Below are 21,058 nucleotides of genomic sequence, written 5' to 3' on the forward strand. Positions count from 1 at the left end.
AAGGAAGGTTAAAAAAAAAAACAAAAAGTTCAAGACTTGCTGAGAAAATGTCTGGATTCAGGTCTGAAGGGAGATACAAGAGGAAGAGGCCTCTGAGTCCATCTGCCCACATCAACCTCACAGTCAAAGCTCAGGTTTAATCCTCTCATCTTCTTCACTTTAACTGTTCTTAGTGCTTTTACATGTTAGGAATTTTGGGGATTTTTGTGTTAGGGTTTGTATTGTATGGTTCCATCTCTTAATACTGCATTAGTGCTGCATTTGTGTTCTATTAATGATTGGGTGTTGAGAAAGAAGGAAATTTGGGTCTCTGTTAAACTCAATGGAGTGTCTTGCTCTGTGATCAATCAACCTAACAACAATGTCAGTAATCATGCCATCTCTTATTAGTGTTATCATGTGAATTGTTTTGGGTGCTGTTTGTAAAAGAAAACTGAATCACTATGGCAAAAAGTAGTATGCTTCAAGTTGTAGATTGTTTGTGGAGAGTGCAATAGCAACATAGGACTATCGGATGTTCAAAGACAAGCTTGTATGGTATCGTTGTCGGTTACCAAAAAAAAAACGTAGGCCACGATGAGTGGAGAAGAAATGTTGATTATTCATTTAGGATAATTGCAGAACATTACATTTCCTGCAAAGCTTATTAGCTTCAAAGAACAATTTGTTCCTTACCCTAGCGTTTTATCTGCGTAAAGCATAATAGACAGAACTTGGTTCATAGTTTCCTCCTGCCCTGCTGCTGCTATACCAGCTACAATCTTCTTTAGATGCCATGCAATTTCTTGGGGCATAGAGTTGTTTAGTAGGCATGAATCAATTTCTTGACTGCAATATATTTGACATTAATTCCTTGTTTTGAATCTTTTTTGATTATCTTACCCCCAGTACCTTTAAGCTTTCCCTAGTTTATTGCAAGTTGGTTTTTGGGATTCTGTTACGAAGGATGCTGACAAATGGTAAAGGAAATTGTAGAAAGTCTAAAGTGATTCATCAGATTTGGGTAATTAACTTTATAGGTGATTGGTATTTGGTGCTTTTATCTACCTTGTACTGATTCTCCCTGGCACTAAGAGAAGAGTTACTAGAACTGAATTGCTATGACTTTGAATAAACTTCACAGTAACATAAGCTTGATGTTTCTTGCTTTAAAATTTGAATAAGTCAGATAGTCTGACTAATGCAAAACATTGCATTATAAGTATATTTCAAGCAATGCAGATGGTAGTTGCAGTCTGGGTGACACTACTCAGGCTGAAAAAATTCAAAATCACACCTTTGGAGTGAGGGAATTCTCCCGTTCTCCCACTAAAGCCAATACATTTTTAAAAAAAATCATAAATGTGTTTTGATCAAGTTTACGAATCCAACAGTATTTTTTTTAATTATACATTATAGTACTGTCTGCTGGTTATAGTTTAGATCTCTCTATTTGTCATAATGTTGTGAAGCTGAATGCTTGGAAAAATCAAGTAGAGCTAACTGTGTTAACTTTTGGACTCCATTGCAGGATGGTGAAGAAGTTATATATAGGATTAAGAGAAACACTCCATTGCTGAAGCTCATGACTACTTTTTGTTATAAAAAGTATCTTGACATCGATTCCACTGTTTTTCTATGTGATGGCCGTGTCATTAAAGGGAAGCAAACTTCAGAGGAGGTCTCTCCCTCTCTCTCTCTCTCTCTCTCTCTCTCTCTACCCTGTTCTGGTATGTTGGTTATTTGAGTTTCTCTATTCTAATCTATGATTTCTATCTTTTGTTCTTACAGTTGAACTTGAAAGATGGGGATGAGTTAGATGCAATGCGACACCAAGAAGGAGGTGCTAGAGCCTAGTGTAGGTGAAGGTGTATCATACCTTGTTAATGTGTATCAAACCGTATTTGGCTTATGTGATTCATATGCTAGGAGTTGTGATTTCAGTGTGCAAAATTGTGACTTTTGTCATTGGCTGAGAACTTCAATAGGTAAGGTAATCCCACATCTTTATATTATGTATCACCTTCTCTTGTCTTTCCTATATACGCAGCTCTTTGTCCCTTCATCTTGTGCAAGAACTGGGGGTGTAAAAGATCGGTTTCAGTCGGGTTTTTTTTTTTCTTCTTTATTTTTTGACAAAAATTTAATCGATCGATTAATTTTGGTTATGTTGATTATTTTGGTTATTCGGTTGGTTAACCGTTCGGTTCTCACTAACTATATTTTGAAAATAACTGATTGTTCGGTTGGTTTTTTTTCCCAATAATTTCTCACAGCCCTAGCAAGAACATGAACCATACTTGTATTTGTTATAACTTATGGACATATGATGTAAAAAATCTTGCTTGAGATTGGAAATTTGATTCTAAGCAGGCTTCACTATTTTCAAGTGGTTTGTACTGAATCTTGGTCCAACTAACCTATCAGACATATTTACACGTATCTAGCCCGACCTGAATTTGGATTTAGGGCATAAAAAATCTTGTTCGAAATTGAAGATTTAATGTAGCTATTTCCAAATGATTTGCACTGTAACCTATCAAACGGATGTCGAATATATTTGCATGTACCAGTACATGATGGTTGGGACATTGACGTTTTGTGGAGTTGGCGATTGGAATGTATCAGTTTATCTTATAAACAGTGACTTGTGAGAAACTGAGAATTTCCTAGGCGCAAAGATAAAGCAGCTTGGTTGTACACAGTTCTCTAAACCATAGTTCATCAATCACACTGTACATATTATTAAAGCCATTCACATACAATTTTTCATTCTTGCTTAGTCTCCATTAGTCCTTGCTATGATCCTCTTCATGCTTCTTGTACCTTCCTTTTCCTGAACCAGCTTTAGAATCACCATAACCAGCAGCCTCTTCAACTGTCTCAATATCATGACCTTGTGCGGTCTCCTTGCGCTGCTTCTCCTCTGCAACTGTTTTGAACATTTGTGCGGTCGATGGCGCTCGCTCCTCTATGAATTCCTGGACCTTTTCTCCCTGCTTATCACTTGCTTGGCTACTATATAGCTGCAGCAATCACTAATCATCAATCCATAACTTGTCGTTCAAAATTGAAGACAAAATGGGGTCCTTTGGGAACATTCAATAAAATCGGAAAGATACAGAGATTAAAAACAAAAACAGATACAAAATTTAGACCAAACACAGAATTTTTCTTCTTTTTCTTTTTTTTAACCTTTGCATATCCGAAATGGACTTAAAGCTCGGATCGTCACGCTTGCGTGATGATGAAAAAGTAAATTGGGCACAAATTAGCACGAGAGATTCATCACTAGAATACCGTGGTTGAAGAATATCTACACACGTTGACACTCGGATGGTCGGACCCATACATATGTAATTAAACCAATAGTAAAAAGTAAAAACCTTTGGGATATGTAATTGCAATTCAATTCTTCAGATCCTAATTTCTCAATTATTTTTTTACAAATTTGCGTTCTTTTCAGTCTTCAGATCATTAAGAAGGATTGATCACTAAGCAATGTTATCAGTGGTAATAAATTCTTTGAAAAAATAATTGAAAACCCAGATCTATATCTACAAAGCAGGTCATTTATATCAAAATCCTCAATTTGAACAATGAACAATTAGGGATTTTAGTGCCAAGAAAAGATGAGATTAAATTACCTTGATGGGGTTGTAGAGATATGGTGTTAAAGCCTTGATAAAGGATGCTGATGATCTTGAAGATTTGCAGAGGAAGACATGGCCACTCATCATTAATACTCACTCACTCCTCTTCTTTGAAGAAGCAGAAGAAGAAGTCTTTGTTTTAAATTCAAAATTAAATATCTGATGGGGGGGGTCCAGACTCCAGGATCGCTTTGAGATAAGTGATCAGTGAGTCACCGTGGACACGTGGCGGTATTTGAATTCGCCATGTCAATTCAGCCATGCATAGGATTCCGCCCCGCGTGCTACTTTATTTTTTATTGGGCCCATTCGTTTAGGCCCGTCGAGAGAATTGGGCTGTGCTTTTTTAAGTCCAAGTTGAAGCTTGTTTTACAAGATTGAGCTTAGGCCCAACAAGCCAGGCATTTTTTTTTCCTAACGGTATTTTAGGCTTGAAACTATTTTAGAAGCTAGAAACTCTATGAGACGCTTTCGATCGTATTTTGGATGTCAAAACACTTTTCAACTTTACCCTCAACCAACTTTATTATTCCTTTTATATTTTTACAAAAATAAATTCATCATAAATTAATTGATATGAATGAAAAATATCAAATTTACCCTCACCTCGCAACATTATTTCACCTCACCATACTTTCGAAACTCGCCTCATCTCACCGAAAGAGATCAAAACACAACACGCTCCCAAATGGACCATTAATCCAATGAAGGCTTGCTATTCTTTTCAATGCAGACATTGTTGTAATGCAACAACAAAAAAACACAACACTCTCCTTGGACAAAAATAGGGAATTCCCTAGAGATGGTTCAACCCAAATCAATCCTGCAGTTCTGGCTTATCACAATTTCTTGACTAACTAGCCAGAACAAAGGAATCGCACAAATGTCAAAACCTGAAAAATTCAATAAAGATGCTCTCTTTACCACCCAACAAGTAGGAGTTTTAGAAGGGCCATCCGGATATAGAGACCATTTTTAGCTTGTCTGAAATAGGCAGCTCTTGGATCCGAATCAACTTCCACAGTAATCTGGACAATGCAGAAAAGATTCTAAAATACTAAGAGAAAAATAGAGAGTAACAAAAGTATTTAGATACTGGAAAAACCGAAGCAATCGGTCACTAAAACATTTTTAAGGTAAGAATGATCGGGATGAAAATGCTCACCTCGTCGAGCCTTGGGAGAGGGTGCATCACCACAGCATGCTTCTGCATAACATTCAAAACATCCCGATCCACAATGTACTTGCCTCGAGCTTCTTCGTAAAGGTCCACCCTTTCTCCAAACCGCTCTCTCTGAATGCGTGTTTGATACACCACATCACATTTAGAAGCCACCTCCATTAGGTCAGCGCTTTCTTCCCATTCTACTCCCTTTGATGTGAGATAGTCCTTTATATCTTCCTGAAACAAGAAGATTGAATGCCAAAAACCAAATCTTGAGATAAAAAGAACAGAGCGCGCAAAAACCATATCTTAGGATTATTTACTGTTGCCAGGTTTCTCGTTTATCATATCAGCAAAAGTACCAAGCTAATAATAACAACAGATTTGCGCAGGAATATTGATACAACTGAAAAGCATGGAGTCAACAATATAAATTTACAGATTGAAGATGAGATTTGTCAACACTTGCCTTCATTTTCACAACATCAGGAGAAACAAAGTATATTTTCGGATTTCGGTACTTGGCAAGCAAGTAAACAAGAGACCGAACAGTCCTTCCATTTGCAAGATCCCCCACAAGGGCGACTGTGATGCCATCAAGTTTCCCTATCTCCCTTTCAATTGTATATACATCTAAAAGAGCCTGTGTAGCATACAAAAGTATTTCTAGAAGCTTTTGACTGTACAAAATAAATATAAACTGACAATACTATCAAGTCAATGGAAAATGAAAATAACCAAAAGCAGACAATGCCTATGAAGAAAAAAAGTATACCCTCAATCCATAGACAATGACAATATTGTATGAACAATTTAAACTACAAGTAAATGAAAAAAAAGAAACTCAGTTGCTCAATGTACCGCTCATTGCTTGCTCACTGTAGCACTATATCTATTTCCTTTCCATTTTTAAAACTGGAAAAAAAAAATTTGTTTCCCTGAAACATTGGGTTTTATTGTTGATTTACATTATCGTTGTAGCTTGAGATCTCCACGAGTTACTACAATCAATATAAATTACATTCCCTGACACTAGCATCTTAGGTGTTTTCGGGCGTACCTGTGTTGGATGTTGTCCAGGACCATCACCTGCATTAATAACGGGAATTCCAGCTGTTGCTGCTGCTCTTCTAGCAGCACCACTTTCAAAATGCCTCATAACTATTATATCCGAATACCCCTCAACAGTTCTTATAGTGTCTGCAAAAGTGAATGCCAACTTACAATCAGATTACAAAAACAGTATAATGGAGAAACCTAATTATAATATTGATGAGATATACCTTCAAGCGTCTCCCCTTTTGCTGCTGATGAGAATTCCTTAGCATTTTCAGTCGTCAAAACTTCCCCGCCAAGTCGTTTCATGGCAGACTCAAATGAAAGCCTTGTACGTGTTGAGGGCTCATAAAATAGGGTAGCCATTAGAAAACCCTTAAGAATTTGACTTCCACGAGAATTCTTTTCAATCTTCTCCATTTCGCGTGCAACTTCAAATATAGCACTGAGGATATCTCTATCAAATTGTTGAGCTTCAATAACATCATCAAGTTCAAACTTCATTCCCAAAGAAGTCGAAGGTTTATTTTCAATCTCCAATGCACGACACTGGATACCATCACTCAGCCTGCTATTTTGAACCAATCTTGAACGTCTCAGGTCGCTAGACACAGAAAATGACCTCGAACAAAACGAAACTCTACTGTGGAGACCTGAATAATTGCACATGTAATCTTCACTGCTATTCACTTGTTCCAAACCAAAAGACCGCCCATAGAGCATACAGGTGGAGAATGAAGATGAAACAGCCATATTATTGTCTCAGCCTTATCAAACCACTTGAGAATCCCTACCGACATGAGCCGGAAATATTACAGTCAATCAAGAAATGCAACATAAACATATATTGAAGCTTCAACTAGATATAAAAGCACCATAGCTGCAACACTGTATTGTGTGTTCAGAAGCATAATTGCAGCAGTTCAAAACAACTGGTATTGGCATTTACAAAGCACTTTAACTATACAAAACAATAACAACAAAATCAATCGATTTATGCAAACACTAATTTAATTCGCACTAATTGAAACGCTCGAGAAGCATACTCACACGATTAAATCAAGCATTGCCACTAACGTAAACAACATAACTCGAAACAACTCCTGCTCAATCGATTATCCCAAAGTGGAAAGAAAAATCGCATCTTTTTTCTAAAGAATAAGAATGTTCATAAACCGGAGAGTTAGAGAGGCAGTAAGAGGTTACCTGTAAAATCTCTGTCTTCGAAAACAAAAACAATCAGCTTATTCTGTTTGGCTCCCGAGAAAATAATCAGAGAATAAAAGAAAATAAAATAAAAGGGTCTTTTGGGTGCTTGAAGACGAAAGAAAAAGTTCCAGAGCGCGAAAGCTTACACTGCACACGAGCTACCCGAAGTGGAGTTGAAGAGGGAAGACGACGAGAGATTTAGGTATTTCATGGGCTTATCTGTTGGGCCTACACATTCGTTTCTAACGGACTACTTTTTGGTCCACTATGTTTAAATTAGGCCCATGAAATTCTTTTTGGACAAACATGTGTCTTCAATTAGTTAAAACAAATAAAATCTTTTTACTCAACCAATCGAGTTGGTTCCTGATATTTCATGTAAATTTATAGGTCCTAGGTTCAAAATCCAACACTTTAAAGCCACACCCCAGATAAAACGTCGATGACTTATCTTGATCCTGTGTATGAAAATTTTGAAGGTGTGGTATACGAGATTCGAGGGTTTACTCGGTTATAAAACAAAACACAAAATTCGTTCTTACAACAACATAATCATGACAGATTCACATTAAAAACTGATTTAATATACTTGAATCATTGAATATAATGCATTATTTGATCAAATAGCTAGAATGTTCAATTGTGAAAAACTGACAGGATTAGAAGAAACCTGATATTCCTTTGTAATATAAGCATATGTATAACAAACAAGACCAGTACAATCGTTTCAGGTGGATAATATGAATCATCTTTGCTAGTATATACCAATTTACACACAGCTCGACATATGAGGAAATCCAAGCAAGGGACATGACACACAGATAACAGAAAACTAGTCAAGAGACTCAAAAGTTAAAAGACTTGTTGAAGGAACACAAAACAATCCCAACTCATTGCAGCTAGCAGATCAGTTTTCCAGGATTCGAGGCGGCCATGTCTGAGGAGGCGTAGGAGAGGGAGGCGGGCAAGGTCGAGGAGGCGATGACTGAGCGTAACCACACATGCCATACAAGCACCGGACTCGCCAAGGGCAACGATTTCCACATCTGCCACAGTGAAAAGGGTTAAAGTTTGTATTGACACAGAATCCCTTACAGCATCGCCTGGTAAATGGGCATCTAATTCCACATAAACCACAATGGTTCACATCAGATAAGATATCAACACATTGATTCTTGCAACAGCGCATCCGGGTTCCTGGTTGCTGTCCCTGCTTGCATATCCATGACCTCTTCCAGCAACCTGGAGGTCGTGGCCGGGGATCGTGGTTTGTTATTTTCTTTAGCCATGGAGAAGATGGAGATAAGCCACCGCCTTCATTTGTGTTGTTCTGTTGCGCCCTTTCAGCTGTAGAATTTCCCTGTACTTTCATGAGCAGTATTGAGAAAACAAAGAATAGAATCACAACATTCGATAGCCGCATCATTCCATGAAGCATAGGAAGAGTTCGAAGAATTTTCTGGCAATATATAAAAAGCAAAGAAGGTGCTCAAGGTTCATGTTTTTCTTACATGGGGAAATATTGAAAACTCGCGTTGGAGTGGTGAAGGGGGTGAGATGTCATTGCTACAAAGCTTAAGAGGCCACTTTTCATTTTGAAAATCCATGGTTAAGGTCGGTGTAACAGTGTAAGCAAACTTTTTCCCCAAGATACCTATATGTTTCAATATAGGACCTTTAATGTATGCTCATGGTAAACATGAGGCTCATCACATTGCAGTTAACTCTATAAAGTTCATTTTCAGCAATTTAGCCTATGCTTATCAGACAAGGCAGTTATAACCAAAAAAGAAAAGTCACATGCTAGAGCAATGTTGGCATGCTTGGAAAAGTACATAAGAACTAAGAAGATCAAATTGTTCATCAGCCAAAGCCTGTTAAACAGAAACCTGTATATATTCCATTAAAGAGCAATATCAAAAGACATAATCGACTAATCATGATCTACAAAAAAGGAGCTGGAGTATATAATGAAGATAACAAGTGATTTGCATATCTGACATCAGTATCATAAAAACTAACAAAAGTACATATAAATAGGCCAAGAATTCAGAGAGATGTAGATTCCTTGAACACACTTCTGAAAACGAAATGCAGATATGTTCATGAAAGGATAACAGTTACTCATCTTCATTGTTGTTCATAAAACAAAGATAAGCAGATTGATTAAACACAATGTTAAAAAAAAAAGGAAATGGAAAGGGAGAGAGAAAATAAAGAAAGAGATTTGGGAGACGACTAATTTTCAACCAGGATATTCATTCCTTCTTTGGATACATCCTAAATCAACAAGGATAGTTCTTAGGATTTGGGAAACTAGGAAACAACTAAACAAGGCAATTGTGCTTCAAAGTACTAACAAAGTTCAACTTTTTTAAAGCAACATCAATATATGAGAAATCTAACTATTGAATACCACTCTTCAAGGTCATTTTTTAGCCTCCTCTTCAGCATTCTCCAGCCCATAACGACGCTTAAATTTGGCAATCTGACCTAAACTTTCAGCCATTTGGCGTTTTGCTCTGAAGTGATATACTTTGCCAACATTATGGATTTTTGTCATCATAACATGCATCAATCTACCACTCTGGGTCACATAGGATATCCACTGCCTCTGAGGGTGCGCTCCTTTCTTCATTCTGGACAAACTGCAATTCATTTCAACAGTCACACTCCAAATTACAGATAGAAGTAAAGTTTCTCAAAAAAAAGCAGCGGCATAAATGGACCATTGGCTAGTGCTTATTCCTTGGATGCTGAAAAATAAACATTTTCTACCATCGTAAATTTGATTATTTATTATAGGATTGCTGAAGCAAATGATGCAACAGACACACGTCACTCCAATCTGACCCTGCATAGTGGAAAGACTACATCTATGGCTTAAACACATAACCGGCCATGCATGCCCTCGCTTACAAGTCATAATGGACTCTATTTTTTACACATGATTTTAAAGAGAACCAAATCTAGTTCAATGCAAGAAACACAAAAAGAGGAAATGAAGAGAGTATGATGGTGGCAAAACCCACAGCCGGGACCTTTTATCAAACACTTGCTGAACAACCTAAATAATCAACATTCACCGTATTAAATGGATATATGTGCGCCAAAACACTAAAAGATCTTATTTATCTATCTTTCTCAGCTACCAAACCACAATTTTCAGACTCTCTATAAACAAACAGTTTTGTACGCAAGAGAATCAAAATAAAATAAACCAAATAAAGTACCAAATACCATGTAGAATCAAGTCAAAACTAAAACTCAATTCAACCTGAAAGAACCATCAAAACATCACTCAGTGGCTCTGGAAAACAGTATTACAGGACCCATCAGCAGAAATCAACTATCCAACAAATGCTCATTACAGAGAAGCGGGACTGGTTGAGAATGTACTCAATATACGAGCAACTTAAAAAAAGCACATACGAAGCATCCCAATTAAAGCAAAAAAGAAGCTAAAACCCAACAAGAAAACGAATGAGAAGGGAGAGCTCGAATGAATACTAACCAGATTTCGATTTCTCTGCATACGCTTGAAGGGAACAACCGCTGCGGCAGAGCAAAAATAGGCAAACGACTATGGGCCGATCTGTGGATGCGCTTTGGGCCTACGAAAAAAATCTAATTTTGGGCCGGACAGGCCCAATTAATTGTGCTGAATTGTAAATACATCCCTCCCTTTCAAGTGCTCGACAAGTGTCAAGTGAGGGATATAATGGTCATTTTGTAGTTGTGTACCAGAGATTAAAAAAAATTACCTTAATATTTTTATCCTAATAAAAAATGTTCAGATGGATCAGGGAAATTGTTGATGAATTATGAAGAAAAAAAATTAAAGGATTTGTTGATTTGCATTGACAATAATTAGAAAGCAATAGGTTTTCTAAATTTATAGAAACAAAAGATTTGGTAGTTTGGACCCACATTGCTAAAAAAATAATATATTGATTGATAACATATCTTGGGTTGTCGCATTTTAATTTAGTGTCATTTTCAATTTCTTTCTTTGAAATAGTCAATTATTTCAAAAAAGTAACAAATAACAGACAACAAAAAAGCAACAAATAATGGACAAGGGGAACCTCGGATTCCACCCCGATGGAGTAAACCTCCGGACTTGTACACCACACCCTCAGAAGTGTACTACACAAGATCAGTGTAAATCGCAGATATTTTACTAAGGATGTGAACCCAAAGTATTGGCGAGAGACTTTAAATTTAAGACCCATTAAATAAAATATCAAAAACCTACTCGGCCAAGTTTGAATGGCCAGTATTTATATGGTAGCAAATTTAACATAGCATTGACAACTGACAAATCCATTCCATACAAAAACTACATAGAGGACCAATATGATGATGGTCACACAAACACACTGATACAATGCAAACTCAGTCTGCTTATTTAGGCTATACTGCCAGAATTCACATAAACACTAATACAACTTAATAAAACACCAAACTCCAAATACTTCATCTACAGAACCACAAATGCCAAGCCTCTTCAAACCAAATCTTACTGCAGAACAAGGCATTCATGCTTCCCAGTCACCATAGGACAGCGGGGGCTTCGGTTAATGGCATCTGCTTTTTCATGAGACTTTTTGGAACCACTCTCCTTAACCAAGCTATGAGTCGCTTTGTCATCGCCATTGTTAGCATAATCAATGGCTTCGAAAATTAGAGCAGTTACCTCCTGGAATCGTTCTTCCGAGAGTGAAACCACTGCAAGGAGCTTCCAAGCATTTTCCTCGCATGCCCCTTCATAGTCTTCCTTCCTTTTCAACACCATATGACCACTGATCTCCCACACAGCGGGGTTCACTTGGGTGTCGAGTAGCTCCAGACTCACTTCCCCAATAGCTTGTTTCTCAGCATACAACTATTCACCAAAATAATCAGAGTAACGGGTTAAGAATCTGAATATGCACACAATAAACAAAACGATTAGTGACACACTTGTACCGCATTCATCACCTGTGGGAATAGAAAGATACGCTTTCCACTATCAGCAATGAGCACATTGTAAGGTATGTTGTTATTTTGAAGACAAATGCAGGCATCAGAGGCAGTGTTTGATAAATCTTGCAGCGTGTTTCCACCCTCGAAAACAAGTCCTCTGACTGGATACTTCAACAGTTCAGAAATCTTCACCCCACCATCCGAAGTGGTTATTTTCTTGGTAGGAGCCTTCTCGACAGGGAAGGGCACAGCCAAATAGTAAGCCTGTTTCGCATTGAATTATTAGCTATCAACTATCCTATTCCATAAGTTTAAATATCCACTACTAGTCAGTATAATTGTGAGGCAAATCTAAATTATACGTTCATAGAGTAAAGATAGATGGCTGTAGAAAATAGATAGGAACCTGGAAGTGAAGATGGTTAATGGTTGCAAATGCACCCAAACTGTTATAACCCAGCCGGAAATATGGATTCCCAGCTTCAGCAGCCATGTGAAGAGCAAGCAAGAAGCTTTCATGGTCAATCCTTTGTGGCAAACACTCAAGAATACGAGGAATCAAGAGCACATGCCCATACTCAATAGGACTAACCTGTTGAATTGTATGCATAACAAGAAGACATTAACAATCATAAAGACAAACAAAACTTAATAATTTACCGTGAAATCAATAACACATACATTGATCGCAACAACACTTGGCGATTTCTCAACATCAATGGGCGCATTTGGAATGAACTGAACTTCCTCCTCTTCACTTGCCTCAAACTGAAAGAGGACCTCCTCTTGGCCAACTTTAGTGAAGTTAAATTTGCTACCATCAAATGGCTGAAGCACCTTATCAACACGAAACTCGGTTGGCCTCTTCTTGAGGTGGCGGCCTTCATTCAGCTGAGCAATGAAGCCGTACTCACCAGGTATCACCTAAATCAAAACGACACCATAAATACGAACATTATGATACACCCTACTGATTAAATATACTTCTACATATTTGTGCCGATTTTTTGAAAGTACACTAGTAAAAGAAAGATCAGACAGATAAAAATAAACAGACCTTTGTTTCACAGGCAGTGACATCATAGCGAAAAAGCCCTCTTAGCATGCGATCCTCCCACTGACAATCGAAGCATAACCATTTTAAAAAAAAAAAACAATTATACAAGCAAAAATCACATATTAGAAAGCATGCCTTCATTTGTTACCTCCCCAAGAAGCAGTGAGTCAAGAAATGGAACTGTAGGCTGGCTAATCTCATGCCCCGGCACAACCTTTTCGCAAGCATTCTTGTCCTGCCTCTTGTAGGCATATAAGGGGAGCTTTGCCTCTATACAATTTAATCCACAAACAGATTAAATTATTAAAACAGATTAAAACCCAGAGAAAGCAAAGCTGAATCTACTCGAAAATTAAATCATCCAAAAAAACTAAAAATTCAAAGCATTTCAACAAATACCTTGAATGCAACACAGCCTGAGGCAATTGCGGCCGCAACCCCCTCCTCGGCGAGCAGTCTCATCCTCATCATCTCTCTGGTAGTTGGACACGACGGTGGGAACCCTCTTAATCCTCAACATATTCATGTCTCTTACCCTTCTTGCTTGCTTAAGAACTTGTTCAAAAACTTAAAACTTTCTTCAACCAAGATCTTAAAATTCCTTCTTCAACAATTAGTAGACAAAACTTTATATGTATTTATCTTAATAATCCTACAACCTAATATACAGCAAAGAAGGCAAAGAAAGAACCACCGCCGGCGAGGAAGAGGAGATCAGAAGGACTGCCGCCTTCGGAGGGCAAAGCACCACGTCCACCGTGCGGCGAAGGGTTGCTCTCAATCACACAACCCTTGCGTCGTACAGACCGGACATGAATGAGAGGCCGATATACTCCGAATATAGCCGTGATGTCTACAACTTGCAGACCTGGGTTTTCACCCCCAAAAACACTGAACAAAATCCAATCTTTTTCAAAACCCAACTCCCTTTCCCTCCTCTTCCATAGGAAATACCCCCAAATTCACACAGACCCAGTAAGGAATCAAGCAGGATCAGCACCAGCAGACTCGGTTTCTTAGAATCTTAAAGCTAATTCTCAGTTGGGTTTTTTTGTGGGCGTCTGTGAATTACGGTTGGTGTAGAGAGGTTCTATATATAGATCAGATAGGGTGTGAATGTTGTGGCCTGGTGAGTGGTGTTGGTGGTTCCTGTATGCGCTTATGGACAATTATGAGAAAGAGAGGTCGTTGTGCAGCTTGTGCTTTCCCTGGACATTTGCCGGAGAGGGACCACGAGGGCTTTTGTCCTGATGGGGCAAATGTCTGGGACCTCTTCGACCCCGACCCCGACCCCGACCCCGACCTCTATTCGCTCTGTTTCAACAGACTCTGTTTTCTTTCTTACTGGCGATGGATGGTGATTTATTGATCCTGAATCAGGTCGGTTAGGCCCAATTAGTTGGGAAGGTTAAGAATTTTGTATCTCACGCGCCTATAGGACTAGGAGGATTGGGGGAGGTCCAGTATTTTTTGGTGCTAAAAAATCCAACGGTATATTATTTGTTACAAATAAAATCAAATTCATCGCGATCAAATGTTTTGAGTGTATATCTAATGGCTTAAAATTTTTATACCGTTTTTCATATTGAATTTAATTTTTGTTTTAAACAAAAAAAATATACATTTATATTCGTCACTAGGGGGTTTGGGATTTGGTAGTTTTCTATCCGCACCCCTCGAACATGGCTTAGCGTGTGTGTGACCTGTGGGCCTTTCAAAAAATATAAAATATTCATGATTCTAAATACTAAATATTTATGATTTTTCTAAATTTTAAAAAAAAATCTGGTGCACCAAAATGTTGCATCGGTTGGATCCAGTTGGACCTCCCCTTATAGGATGTGTTATACAAAACTATTTAAATTAAGTAAATTTGCAAATTCACATTGAATTTTGGTAGTTGGAATTCTCATTATGTGACATTTGGTTGTTGGGCATTTCTCTATAATAGATTAGTCTAATGATAGGAAAGTAAATTTGCATTTGACGTGTAAGTTTCTTCTCTTAAATATTTTAAATTGGGGTTACGAAGTATCACATTTTTTGGAAACGAAGAAGCCATTCAAGACACGTATGGTCACAAAATTGAAAACGAGGAAGCCATTCAAGACACGATCGATCACATAATACGTTTTAAGTCTCACTGTTGTTCTTGAAATTATTTTTATTTTCTTAGTTTGTTGGTAATTAAATCTAACTTAATTTGTAGTTTTTCTCCCCTAAATATTTGATACATGAGAGAAAATGTGCACAAACAAAACTAGAAGATTACAAAAGGAAGAAGCTTCCTATGATACCATTTTCCCTTTTTAGGGTTCTTTTTTTTCGTGGCCATTGATTTGGGATTTGTCCCAAACATACCTAAAAAATACTCAAAGTTTCAATTTGGTCACTCAAAGATCAAATGTTCCAAGTTGATTACTCAAATATTTTTTTTTGATACAATTTGGTCACCAGGACAGATTATGGGTATTTCGGTCAGTCAACATGCTGACGTGTTGCGTTGACCACTAAAAACAACTGCATTTTGTTTATGTGACTGCCAAATGTCAAAAGGGAAAATAATAAATTAATATATATATTGTATGACACCTCATTTATCTTCTTTCCCATCTAAAAAAAATCTTTAAAAACCCTAAAAAATCAGAAGGGGGATGGAGGCAAATTAATATATATATATATATATATATAAGCTAGTTGATTGCCCGAAATCCTCAAAATCTAACCGAGTGGCTAGAGTGTATCAAAAAAAACTTTGAATAACCAACTTGGAACGTTTGATCTTTGGGTGATCAAAGTGAAACTTTGAGTATCTTTCAGTGACCAAAAATTAACTTAACCCCTAAAAATCCCAACCATATGAATATTTAGTAGAGGAAATAAAGTTCCAAAAGTGTTAAAAAGCTTAAGATGGAAGGATTCTTTATAGTCTATCCTCGTATAAAATATAAGGACTACAATTTGCTCCATTTGGTGGAACAAGTTCATCCACACAAATTTTTCTAATTTCCAAATAAATGCAATTGAATTTCAAGAAACCCAATGGGAGTTGGATTGGGACAAGATTGGTGCACTATTTGGTATCAAAGAAGGAGGTCTTGCATTCACGTTAACGTTCACAATTTATAAACTCTTATTTCTCTGATTTTTTTACATGTTGAGTACCCATTGAAAAGTTTGTCCATATGTTTGGGTGTTTCCCCCTTAACGAGTTATGAATTTCCACATGTCAAACCGTTGGATCATTCAACCTAAACATTGTTAAAATATAATATAAATGGTATGAAATAATCTACCTCTCATGCACATTCTGCATAAAGGCACGTGGGGGGGACATATTAGATCAGGTCCACAGAAAGAGAAGAGTGAGAGATAAGAGATTCCGAATCTAGAGATGGAATCATTCTTGCATGTGAAAACTATACATACATGATGTGTGTATCTCTATTTTCAAGTCTTTTGTTTGTTTGTTTGGTGGTTTTTTTTTTTTTCCTTTGGTAGGTAGGCATAAACCTTCAACATGTCTCACGTGATGAGAAAGACCAATTTGTAATTTTTTTGTACTAATTAGTTGTATTGTGTGATGTGAGCACGAGATGTTACTTTTCCATTCAAAGGAAAACAATACAACACACAAGAGCCTATCAAGATATATTCCAAATCCAAGAAAGGACAACGACTAAGACAAAGGCAATTTCATGGATTGGTTTAGTCCATGCATCAAAATGCTGGCCAATAATAAAGTTTGAGATACAAAAAATACACGTATTATCTTCAAGGGTAGAGTTAGGATTCGATGTTGGGAGACTATTAAAAGTTGATGGGGTCCGAGGGCATTGCCCTTGAAATTTTTTTTAGAACTATTTACAACATTACACTTATTTAAAATGAAATTAACAAGAAGACGATATATATAACAATATATAAATGTATTTTTTATTTATTAATGTATAGTTGTATAAGTATGTATAATTTTGGACTACAGCTTAATGTAGTTCTCCTTGGATCCACCCTTGATTGCCCCAAAAACAATTTCATATATTTGTTTTCAGAGGTTGATGAGTAAACTAGAGATGAAACCAATAGGGATAACATTTTTTAGGTGATGAGGGAATCCACCGAAAACACAACTCATCGGATTCTACTCCAATGGTAAATCCATGGATCACAAGTAATACCCATAAATCACATGGGTCGATTAAGTGCTTGGCCAAAACCCATCACAAAAATAACGTCAAATCACGCCATAGAGGGTGTTACTGTGTTAGAACATGCGAAAAGAAAGGTGAAAGTGAGGAGAGGGAGATTTGGCAAACAAGTCATTGATCCAATCATGAATTATGTGAGGAAAATGTACACTTTCACTTTGGGCCAATGAAGTTTGGGCCTTGGCCCAAAAAGCCGAGCCCGGAGAGTATGGAATTGATGGTGGTCCAGCCCAGATAGGATAAACACAAAGAAAGAAGAAAGGAATCCGACGTTGTCTTGGAGAGAGACAGCTTTACCAGAATCCCAACCCAATCAAAATGCTTCAACGGAGACACTATTGCCTACAAATCCTTCACTGATTTTCGTTTCAATTTGAATTTAATTTATCTATTTTAGCTTCTCTTCTTCTTCGACTCATCTACCCTTTGGCTTTCAATGAACGAAGTGATCACAGCCGGTGATGCGTCATCGAGCTTTCGATCGGCGTCATCTGAGCCGTCCGTCATCCCCTCTAATACCATTCTACTCTGTGCCTTCCTCGCCTTGGCCATCGCTCAGTTTCTCAAGCCTTTCACCTCCTGGTAATGCCTTACTTTTCTCTATGTTCCTTTTTGTTTATGATTGTATAGAATGTGCGATTTCCTTTTTGAGAGAATTTTTATGGGTTTGGGTCAAAATTGCGCCTTTTGTGACTTAAACTACACATTCAAGGTGTAAATTTCCACTCTTTTTGGGCTTCAGCTGTTATGTGGATGTGAGATTCAACTCTTTTGAGTTTTCGACCAATGACAGTGCTACTTTTGGCAGTTTTGATAATCTTTGAATGCATATATACTTTACTCGTTTGTGGGTGGTTAAGCTTTATGATACCTGAATTTTAATTTGCATGTGTATATCTAAAGGCTAAACCCTATTCTTTTTTAATTTTGTGTCTCTTAATTACAAAGAATAAGGTGCCTCAATTTGTATTGATATATATTGGGAATGAATCTAGTTGTCGAATCCCCTTACAAATGACATCCGTGTTCTAGTCAATGCTAGAATCTTGCCAAAGTTGTAGCAATTGAACACAGGAAAAAAAAGGGGTTTATGTAACTGACCCAAGTAGACTGGGTAAGGGATTTTGTTGTGTTTTTGTTTGTCCAGAATTGTAAATGGTAACAACCAGTCACGGTTTTGTGAAGATTCTGCTTGATGTTAGTGAAGAATCAAGATTAATCGTTAATTTGTTGTCTGAGTATGGAATAATTTTTTGTTAGAACACTTGTTGAACTTTAAAAAAATCTGTACATTGAATGCTTGAGTAATGTTGCCTTCACATACAGTTCTTATTCCTAACTCACATGTAGAAAGTGGGGAACATGCTAAAGTCTCAATCTCATAAGCATGATGCATGTGAAGCACCTTTTATTTGAAGCTACTACTGTATTAGTTTTTGAAGCATTTTCACTCATTCTAAGTTCTAACATTTATTGATATGGAAATTCTTTTACGTTTCCCACTCAGTTTTTTTGAGAAATTCATCTTAGATGTGCAGGTACAAGGATAGGAAATGGGACTCTAGAAAGATGCTTGGGTCAGGGGGCATGCCCTCATCACATTCGGCACTAGTGACAGCTCTTGCAGTTGCTATTGGTTTACAAGAGGGAACTGGAACATCGGCATTTGCTATCGCACTGGTTGTAGCATGTGTTGTATGTACTTGCTAACTCGTTCTTGTTTTTATTTCTTCGTGTTGCCTTCTTTTTTTTTGGAATCCTACTTGGACTAATGATGTGGCATTTTGCAGGTTATGTACGATGCTTCTGGTGTAAGACTTCATGCAGGTCGTCAAGCTGAAGTAAGAAATTTAACATAGTTGTCTCATATGTATATAGAAGATTGCCATATGAAAATTATGTGAGATCAATAAAATCATTGGTATGAAATGAAACCTGTTTCCTCTCTGACAAGAAATCATTTAATGTTGACTTCAGCCCACTGGAACACATTGGGATCTCGAGTATGTATGTCCACCTTTTGCTAAATTGTTTCTATTTATCTCAAAACAATTACGACCAGTTCTTTTTTGTTTCAAAATTCACACTTTCTTTCTGTTATATATTGTGAATCTATCCTGGTTTTGGTATTACTATGTGAGATACGTTAATAAATTTCCTTGCATTAATAATTTTATACATTCTTCCATCTCTTCTGTTTGTTTGGGTTCGTTTTCAAACATTTTTCACTCCTATATAAGTTTTGAGTACTATTTGTTATTTTTTAGCTCTATATACCTGATTTTCATTGTGCTTGTAAGTTGGGACTGCATATTGCTTTTTCTTGACCATTTGATTTGGGATATTCCTAATATTAATTGTTTATTTTTCTTATTGCAGTTACTAAACCAAATTGTGTGCGAGTTACCTCCTGAACACCCTGTATCAAATGTGAGGCCTTTAAGGGATAAGCTTGGTCATACTCCTGTTCAGGTTTGTGACTCTAAATTATAAAAATAAGAATTGTTTGCTTTTTGGCTCTTGTGTCCATATGATGGAATTCAAGTGGTAGACTTGTCTTTTAGTAACCTCACTCCTGCAGCAAATAGAAGGTTAGGCATGCCTGCCTGCCTGCTTGGAGTTTTTATAAAGATTCACCAACCTCAATGTTCTCACAGTCAACTCTTCTTTCACCTTCTCCAAAACTATCACAAGCCTGTTGCTGGCATTAGAAGCTTATAACCAATCATTTTGATTCTTGTAGACATGCAAGTTGTGATAGGGGATAGTCAAATTAGCATTGTTTCCTGAAAATTTGTCACGAGTACTTAATGGAAAACTGAAAGAACGAAAGGGATTGAAATCTCATTATGAAAGAGAAGTTTCAGTTAAGCTGAGGAAATGGATGGCATGAGTTCCCTCTCCTATAACATCTTTTCGTTCTGAGTAATAGATAGGTAAGAACATATCTTCAACCAGATAAGATTGTTCTATATTACGAAACCATAAACGTGCCGTTCTTTAGAAGTTACTAATATCCATGGTCACTGCTAAAATTAACAATGGATATTTGGTACTACCACAGTATTCCCTCATTAACTTTGTTCACCACTGAGGAACTCGTTTTTCTGTTTAGTATAGCATCCCATCCTCGAGTCTCGTATAGTTACCGTAGCATCTGGGAATAATGATTCAAAATATTAGGAATGAATAAGATGGTGCTAAAATATTTTATGCTACACAATGCCCTTGATCCCTATTCCGTAGCAAGTATTATCATTCTCCTCACATTGATGCAGGTAGGTGCCGGTGCTGTGCTTGGATGTATAGTGGCAATTGTCATGCGAAGTTGGAGTTAAAAGGGATTCAACATAACCACTTGTGATTGTCTGACCTTGAAATTGAACAGTTAATAGGTTATTAAGATTGTTGCACTCATTTTTATCCGTCGAAACGACTTTCATCTCAGCAAGGTGGTGGTTGTAGTTCTTGATGGGAAGTTTAGGATGCTAGACTATTTGTGATGTCTATATGAATTTGCCGATTTATCGCCTTCCATGTCTTTCTTTCCTCTACTCTCTTATACGACTTCAAACTGCCTTCCTTTATTTGTGATGCAAGATCTTTGAGGACAAGATTATGTTTGTGTGCAGTGATGATATATTGAGTTATTTTTCCAATTGCAGCCATGTTCTCTAATCAGATCTTCTAAGTTTCTGCCCTTATGCTACTCTTCTCGATTCAATGACTAGGAAGTTTCTTATTATTGGAACACTGCACTATT

The 21,058-nt window shown here is 37.2% G+C and overlaps 7 protein-coding genes across 9 annotated transcripts; 2 read left to right on the top strand and 5 right to left on the bottom strand.

Annotated features, from left to right (window-relative positions):
- The first annotated feature begins 20 nt into the window (after nucleotides 1-20).
- LOC119985021 (small ubiquitin-related modifier 1-like) lies at nucleotides 21-2,077 on the top strand. Its single transcript, XM_038829173.1, has 3 exons — nucleotides 21-134; nucleotides 1,511-1,660; nucleotides 1,771-2,077. The coding sequence occupies exons 1-3, from the start codon at nucleotides 48-50 to the stop codon at nucleotides 1,834-1,836; spliced, it is 303 nt and encodes a 100-aa protein (XP_038685101.1). The 5' UTR covers nucleotides 21-47; the 3' UTR covers nucleotides 1,837-2,077.
- Nucleotides 2,078-2,630: 553 nt separating this feature from the next.
- Nucleotides 2,631-3,784, bottom strand: LOC119985979. The gene is made up of 2 exons (XM_038830487.1): nucleotides 3,627-3,784; nucleotides 2,631-3,005 (listed from the first exon to the last, which is right to left on the bottom strand). The coding sequence occupies exons 1-2, from the start codon at nucleotides 3,717-3,719 to the stop codon at nucleotides 2,769-2,771; spliced, it is 330 nt and encodes a 109-aa protein (XP_038686415.1). The 5' UTR covers nucleotides 3,720-3,784; the 3' UTR covers nucleotides 2,631-2,768.
- Nucleotides 3,785-4,328: 544 nt separating this feature from the next.
- Nucleotides 4,329-7,237, bottom strand: LOC119985307 (aspartate carbamoyltransferase, chloroplastic-like). The gene is made up of 6 exons (XM_038829566.1): nucleotides 7,060-7,237; nucleotides 6,081-6,643; nucleotides 5,858-5,997; nucleotides 5,267-5,440; nucleotides 4,798-5,034; nucleotides 4,329-4,660 (listed from the first exon to the last, which is right to left on the bottom strand). Exons 2-6 carry the CDS (start codon nucleotides 6,604-6,606, stop codon nucleotides 4,553-4,555), a joined length of 1,185 nt encoding a protein of 394 aa, XP_038685494.1. The 5' UTR covers nucleotides 6,607-6,643; nucleotides 7,060-7,237; the 3' UTR covers nucleotides 4,329-4,552.
- Nucleotides 7,238-7,718: 481 nt separating this feature from the next.
- On the bottom strand, nucleotides 7,719-9,012 carry LOC119985217 (stigma-specific STIG1-like protein 4). The gene has a single exon (XM_038829441.1). It carries the CDS (start codon nucleotides 8,498-8,500, stop codon nucleotides 7,970-7,972), a length of 531 nt encoding a protein of 176 aa, XP_038685369.1. The 5' UTR covers nucleotides 8,501-9,012; the 3' UTR covers nucleotides 7,719-7,969.
- Nucleotides 9,013-9,162: 150 nt separating this feature from the next.
- Nucleotides 9,163-10,680, bottom strand: LOC119985218. Of its 2 annotated transcripts, none has more exons than XM_038829442.1 (2): nucleotides 10,577-10,680; nucleotides 9,163-9,710 (listed from the first exon to the last, which is right to left on the bottom strand). In XM_038829442.1, the coding sequence occupies exon 2, from the start codon at nucleotides 9,698-9,700 to the stop codon at nucleotides 9,491-9,493; it is 210 nt and encodes a 69-aa protein (XP_038685370.1). In that variant the 5' UTR covers nucleotides 9,701-9,710; nucleotides 10,577-10,680; the 3' UTR covers nucleotides 9,163-9,490. The 2 variants fall into 2 exon arrangements, with proteins under 2 accessions (XP_038685370.1, XP_038685371.1); XM_038829443.1 differs by lacking the exon at nucleotides 10,577-10,680 and adding an exon at nucleotides 10,340-10,480.
- A 670-nt stretch (nucleotides 10,681-11,350) lies between these two features.
- On the bottom strand, nucleotides 11,351-14,320 carry LOC119985975 (GDP-L-galactose phosphorylase 1). The gene is made up of 7 exons (XM_038830483.1): nucleotides 13,487-14,320; nucleotides 13,236-13,357; nucleotides 13,088-13,147; nucleotides 12,712-12,954; nucleotides 12,437-12,622; nucleotides 12,046-12,294; nucleotides 11,351-11,950 (listed from the first exon to the last, which is right to left on the bottom strand). Exons 1-7 carry the CDS (start codon nucleotides 13,611-13,613, stop codon nucleotides 11,585-11,587), a joined length of 1,353 nt encoding a protein of 450 aa, XP_038686411.1. The 5' UTR covers nucleotides 13,614-14,320; the 3' UTR covers nucleotides 11,351-11,584.
- A 3,255-nt stretch (nucleotides 14,321-17,575) lies between these two features.
- LOC119985199 (uncharacterized membrane protein YuiD-like) lies at nucleotides 17,576-20,963 on the top strand. Of its 2 annotated transcripts, XM_038829416.1 has the most exons (5): nucleotides 17,576-17,877; nucleotides 18,834-18,990; nucleotides 19,086-19,136; nucleotides 19,675-19,767; nucleotides 20,574-20,963. In XM_038829416.1, exons 1-5 carry the CDS (start codon nucleotides 17,732-17,734, stop codon nucleotides 20,631-20,633), a joined length of 507 nt encoding a protein of 168 aa, XP_038685344.1. In that variant the 5' UTR covers nucleotides 17,576-17,731; the 3' UTR covers nucleotides 20,634-20,963. The 2 variants fall into 2 exon arrangements, with proteins under 2 accessions (XP_038685344.1, XP_038685345.1); XM_038829417.1 differs by lacking the exon at nucleotides 17,576-17,877 and having other exon boundaries at nucleotides 18,826-18,990; nucleotides 20,574-20,761.
- The last annotated feature ends 95 nt before the right edge of the window (nucleotides 20,964-21,058 follow it).

This window comes from Tripterygium wilfordii, chromosome 19 (assembly GCF_013401445.1).
Source record: "Tripterygium wilfordii isolate XIE 37 chromosome 19, ASM1340144v1, whole genome shotgun sequence".
In the NCBI taxonomy this organism is placed as follows: domain Eukaryota; kingdom Viridiplantae; phylum Streptophyta; class Magnoliopsida; order Celastrales; family Celastraceae; genus Tripterygium; species Tripterygium wilfordii.

Excerpts from the sequence above, each read along its gene's own strand:
- LOC119985021 (XM_038829173.1), top strand. The coding sequence starts at position 48 with ATGTCTGGATTCAGGTCTGAAGGGAGATACAAGAGGAAGAGGCCTCTG. Across the intron at positions 135-1,510 it reads ACCTCACAGTCAAAGCTCAG|GATGGTGAAGAAGTTATATA; the intron begins GTTTAATCCTCT and ends ACTCCATTGCAG. Across the intron at positions 1,661-1,770 it reads GGAAGCAAACTTCAGAGGAG|TTGAACTTGAAAGATGGGGA; the intron begins GTCTCTCCCTCT and ends TTGTTCTTACAG.
- LOC119985979 (XM_038830487.1), bottom strand. The coding sequence starts at position 3,719 with ATGATGAGTGGCCATGTCTTCCTCTGCAAATCTTCAAGATCATCAGCA. Across the intron at positions 3,006-3,626 it reads ATCTCTACAACCCCATCAAG|CTATATAGTAGCCAAGCAAG; the intron begins GTAATTTAATCT and ends TGATTGCTGCAG.
- LOC119985307 (XM_038829566.1), bottom strand. The coding sequence starts at position 6,606 with ATGGCTGTTTCATCTTCATTCTCCACCTGTATGCTCTATGGGCGGTCT. Across the intron at positions 5,998-6,080 it reads AAAAGGGGAGACGCTTGAAG|ACACTATAAGAACTGTTGAG; the intron begins GTATATCTCATC and ends TCACTTTTGCAG. Across the intron at positions 5,035-5,266 it reads CTGATGTTGTGAAAATGAAG|GAAGATATAAAGGACTATCT; the intron begins GCAAGTGTTGAC and ends TTCTTGTTTCAG.
- LOC119985217 (XM_038829441.1), bottom strand. The coding sequence starts at position 8,500 with ATGCTTCATGGAATGATGCGGCTATCGAATGTTGTGATTCTATTCTTT.
- LOC119985218 (XM_038829442.1), bottom strand. The coding sequence starts at position 9,700 with ATGAAGAAAGGAGCGCACCCTCAGAGGCAGTGGATATCCTATGTGACC.
- LOC119985975 (XM_038830483.1), bottom strand. The coding sequence starts at position 13,613 with ATGAATATGTTGAGGATTAAGAGGGTTCCCACCGTCGTGTCCAACTAC. Across the intron at positions 13,148-13,235 it reads ACTCACTGCTTCTTGGGGAG|TGGGAGGATCGCATGCTAAG; the intron begins GTAACAAATGAA and ends TTCGATTGTCAG. Across the intron at positions 11,951-12,045 it reads GTATCTTTCTATTCCCACAG|TTGTATGCTGAGAAACAAGC; the intron begins GTGATGAATGCG and ends TTTGGTGAATAG.
- LOC119985199 (XM_038829416.1), top strand. The coding sequence starts at position 17,732 with ATGAACGAAGTGATCACAGCCGGTGATGCGTCATCGAGCTTTCGATCG. Across the intron at positions 19,137-19,674 it reads ATGCAGGTCGTCAAGCTGAA|TTACTAAACCAAATTGTGTG; the intron begins GTAAGAAATTTA and ends TTCTTATTGCAG. Across the intron at positions 19,768-20,573 it reads TTGGTCATACTCCTGTTCAG|GTAGGTGCCGGTGCTGTGCT; the intron begins GTTTGTGACTCT and ends ACATTGATGCAG.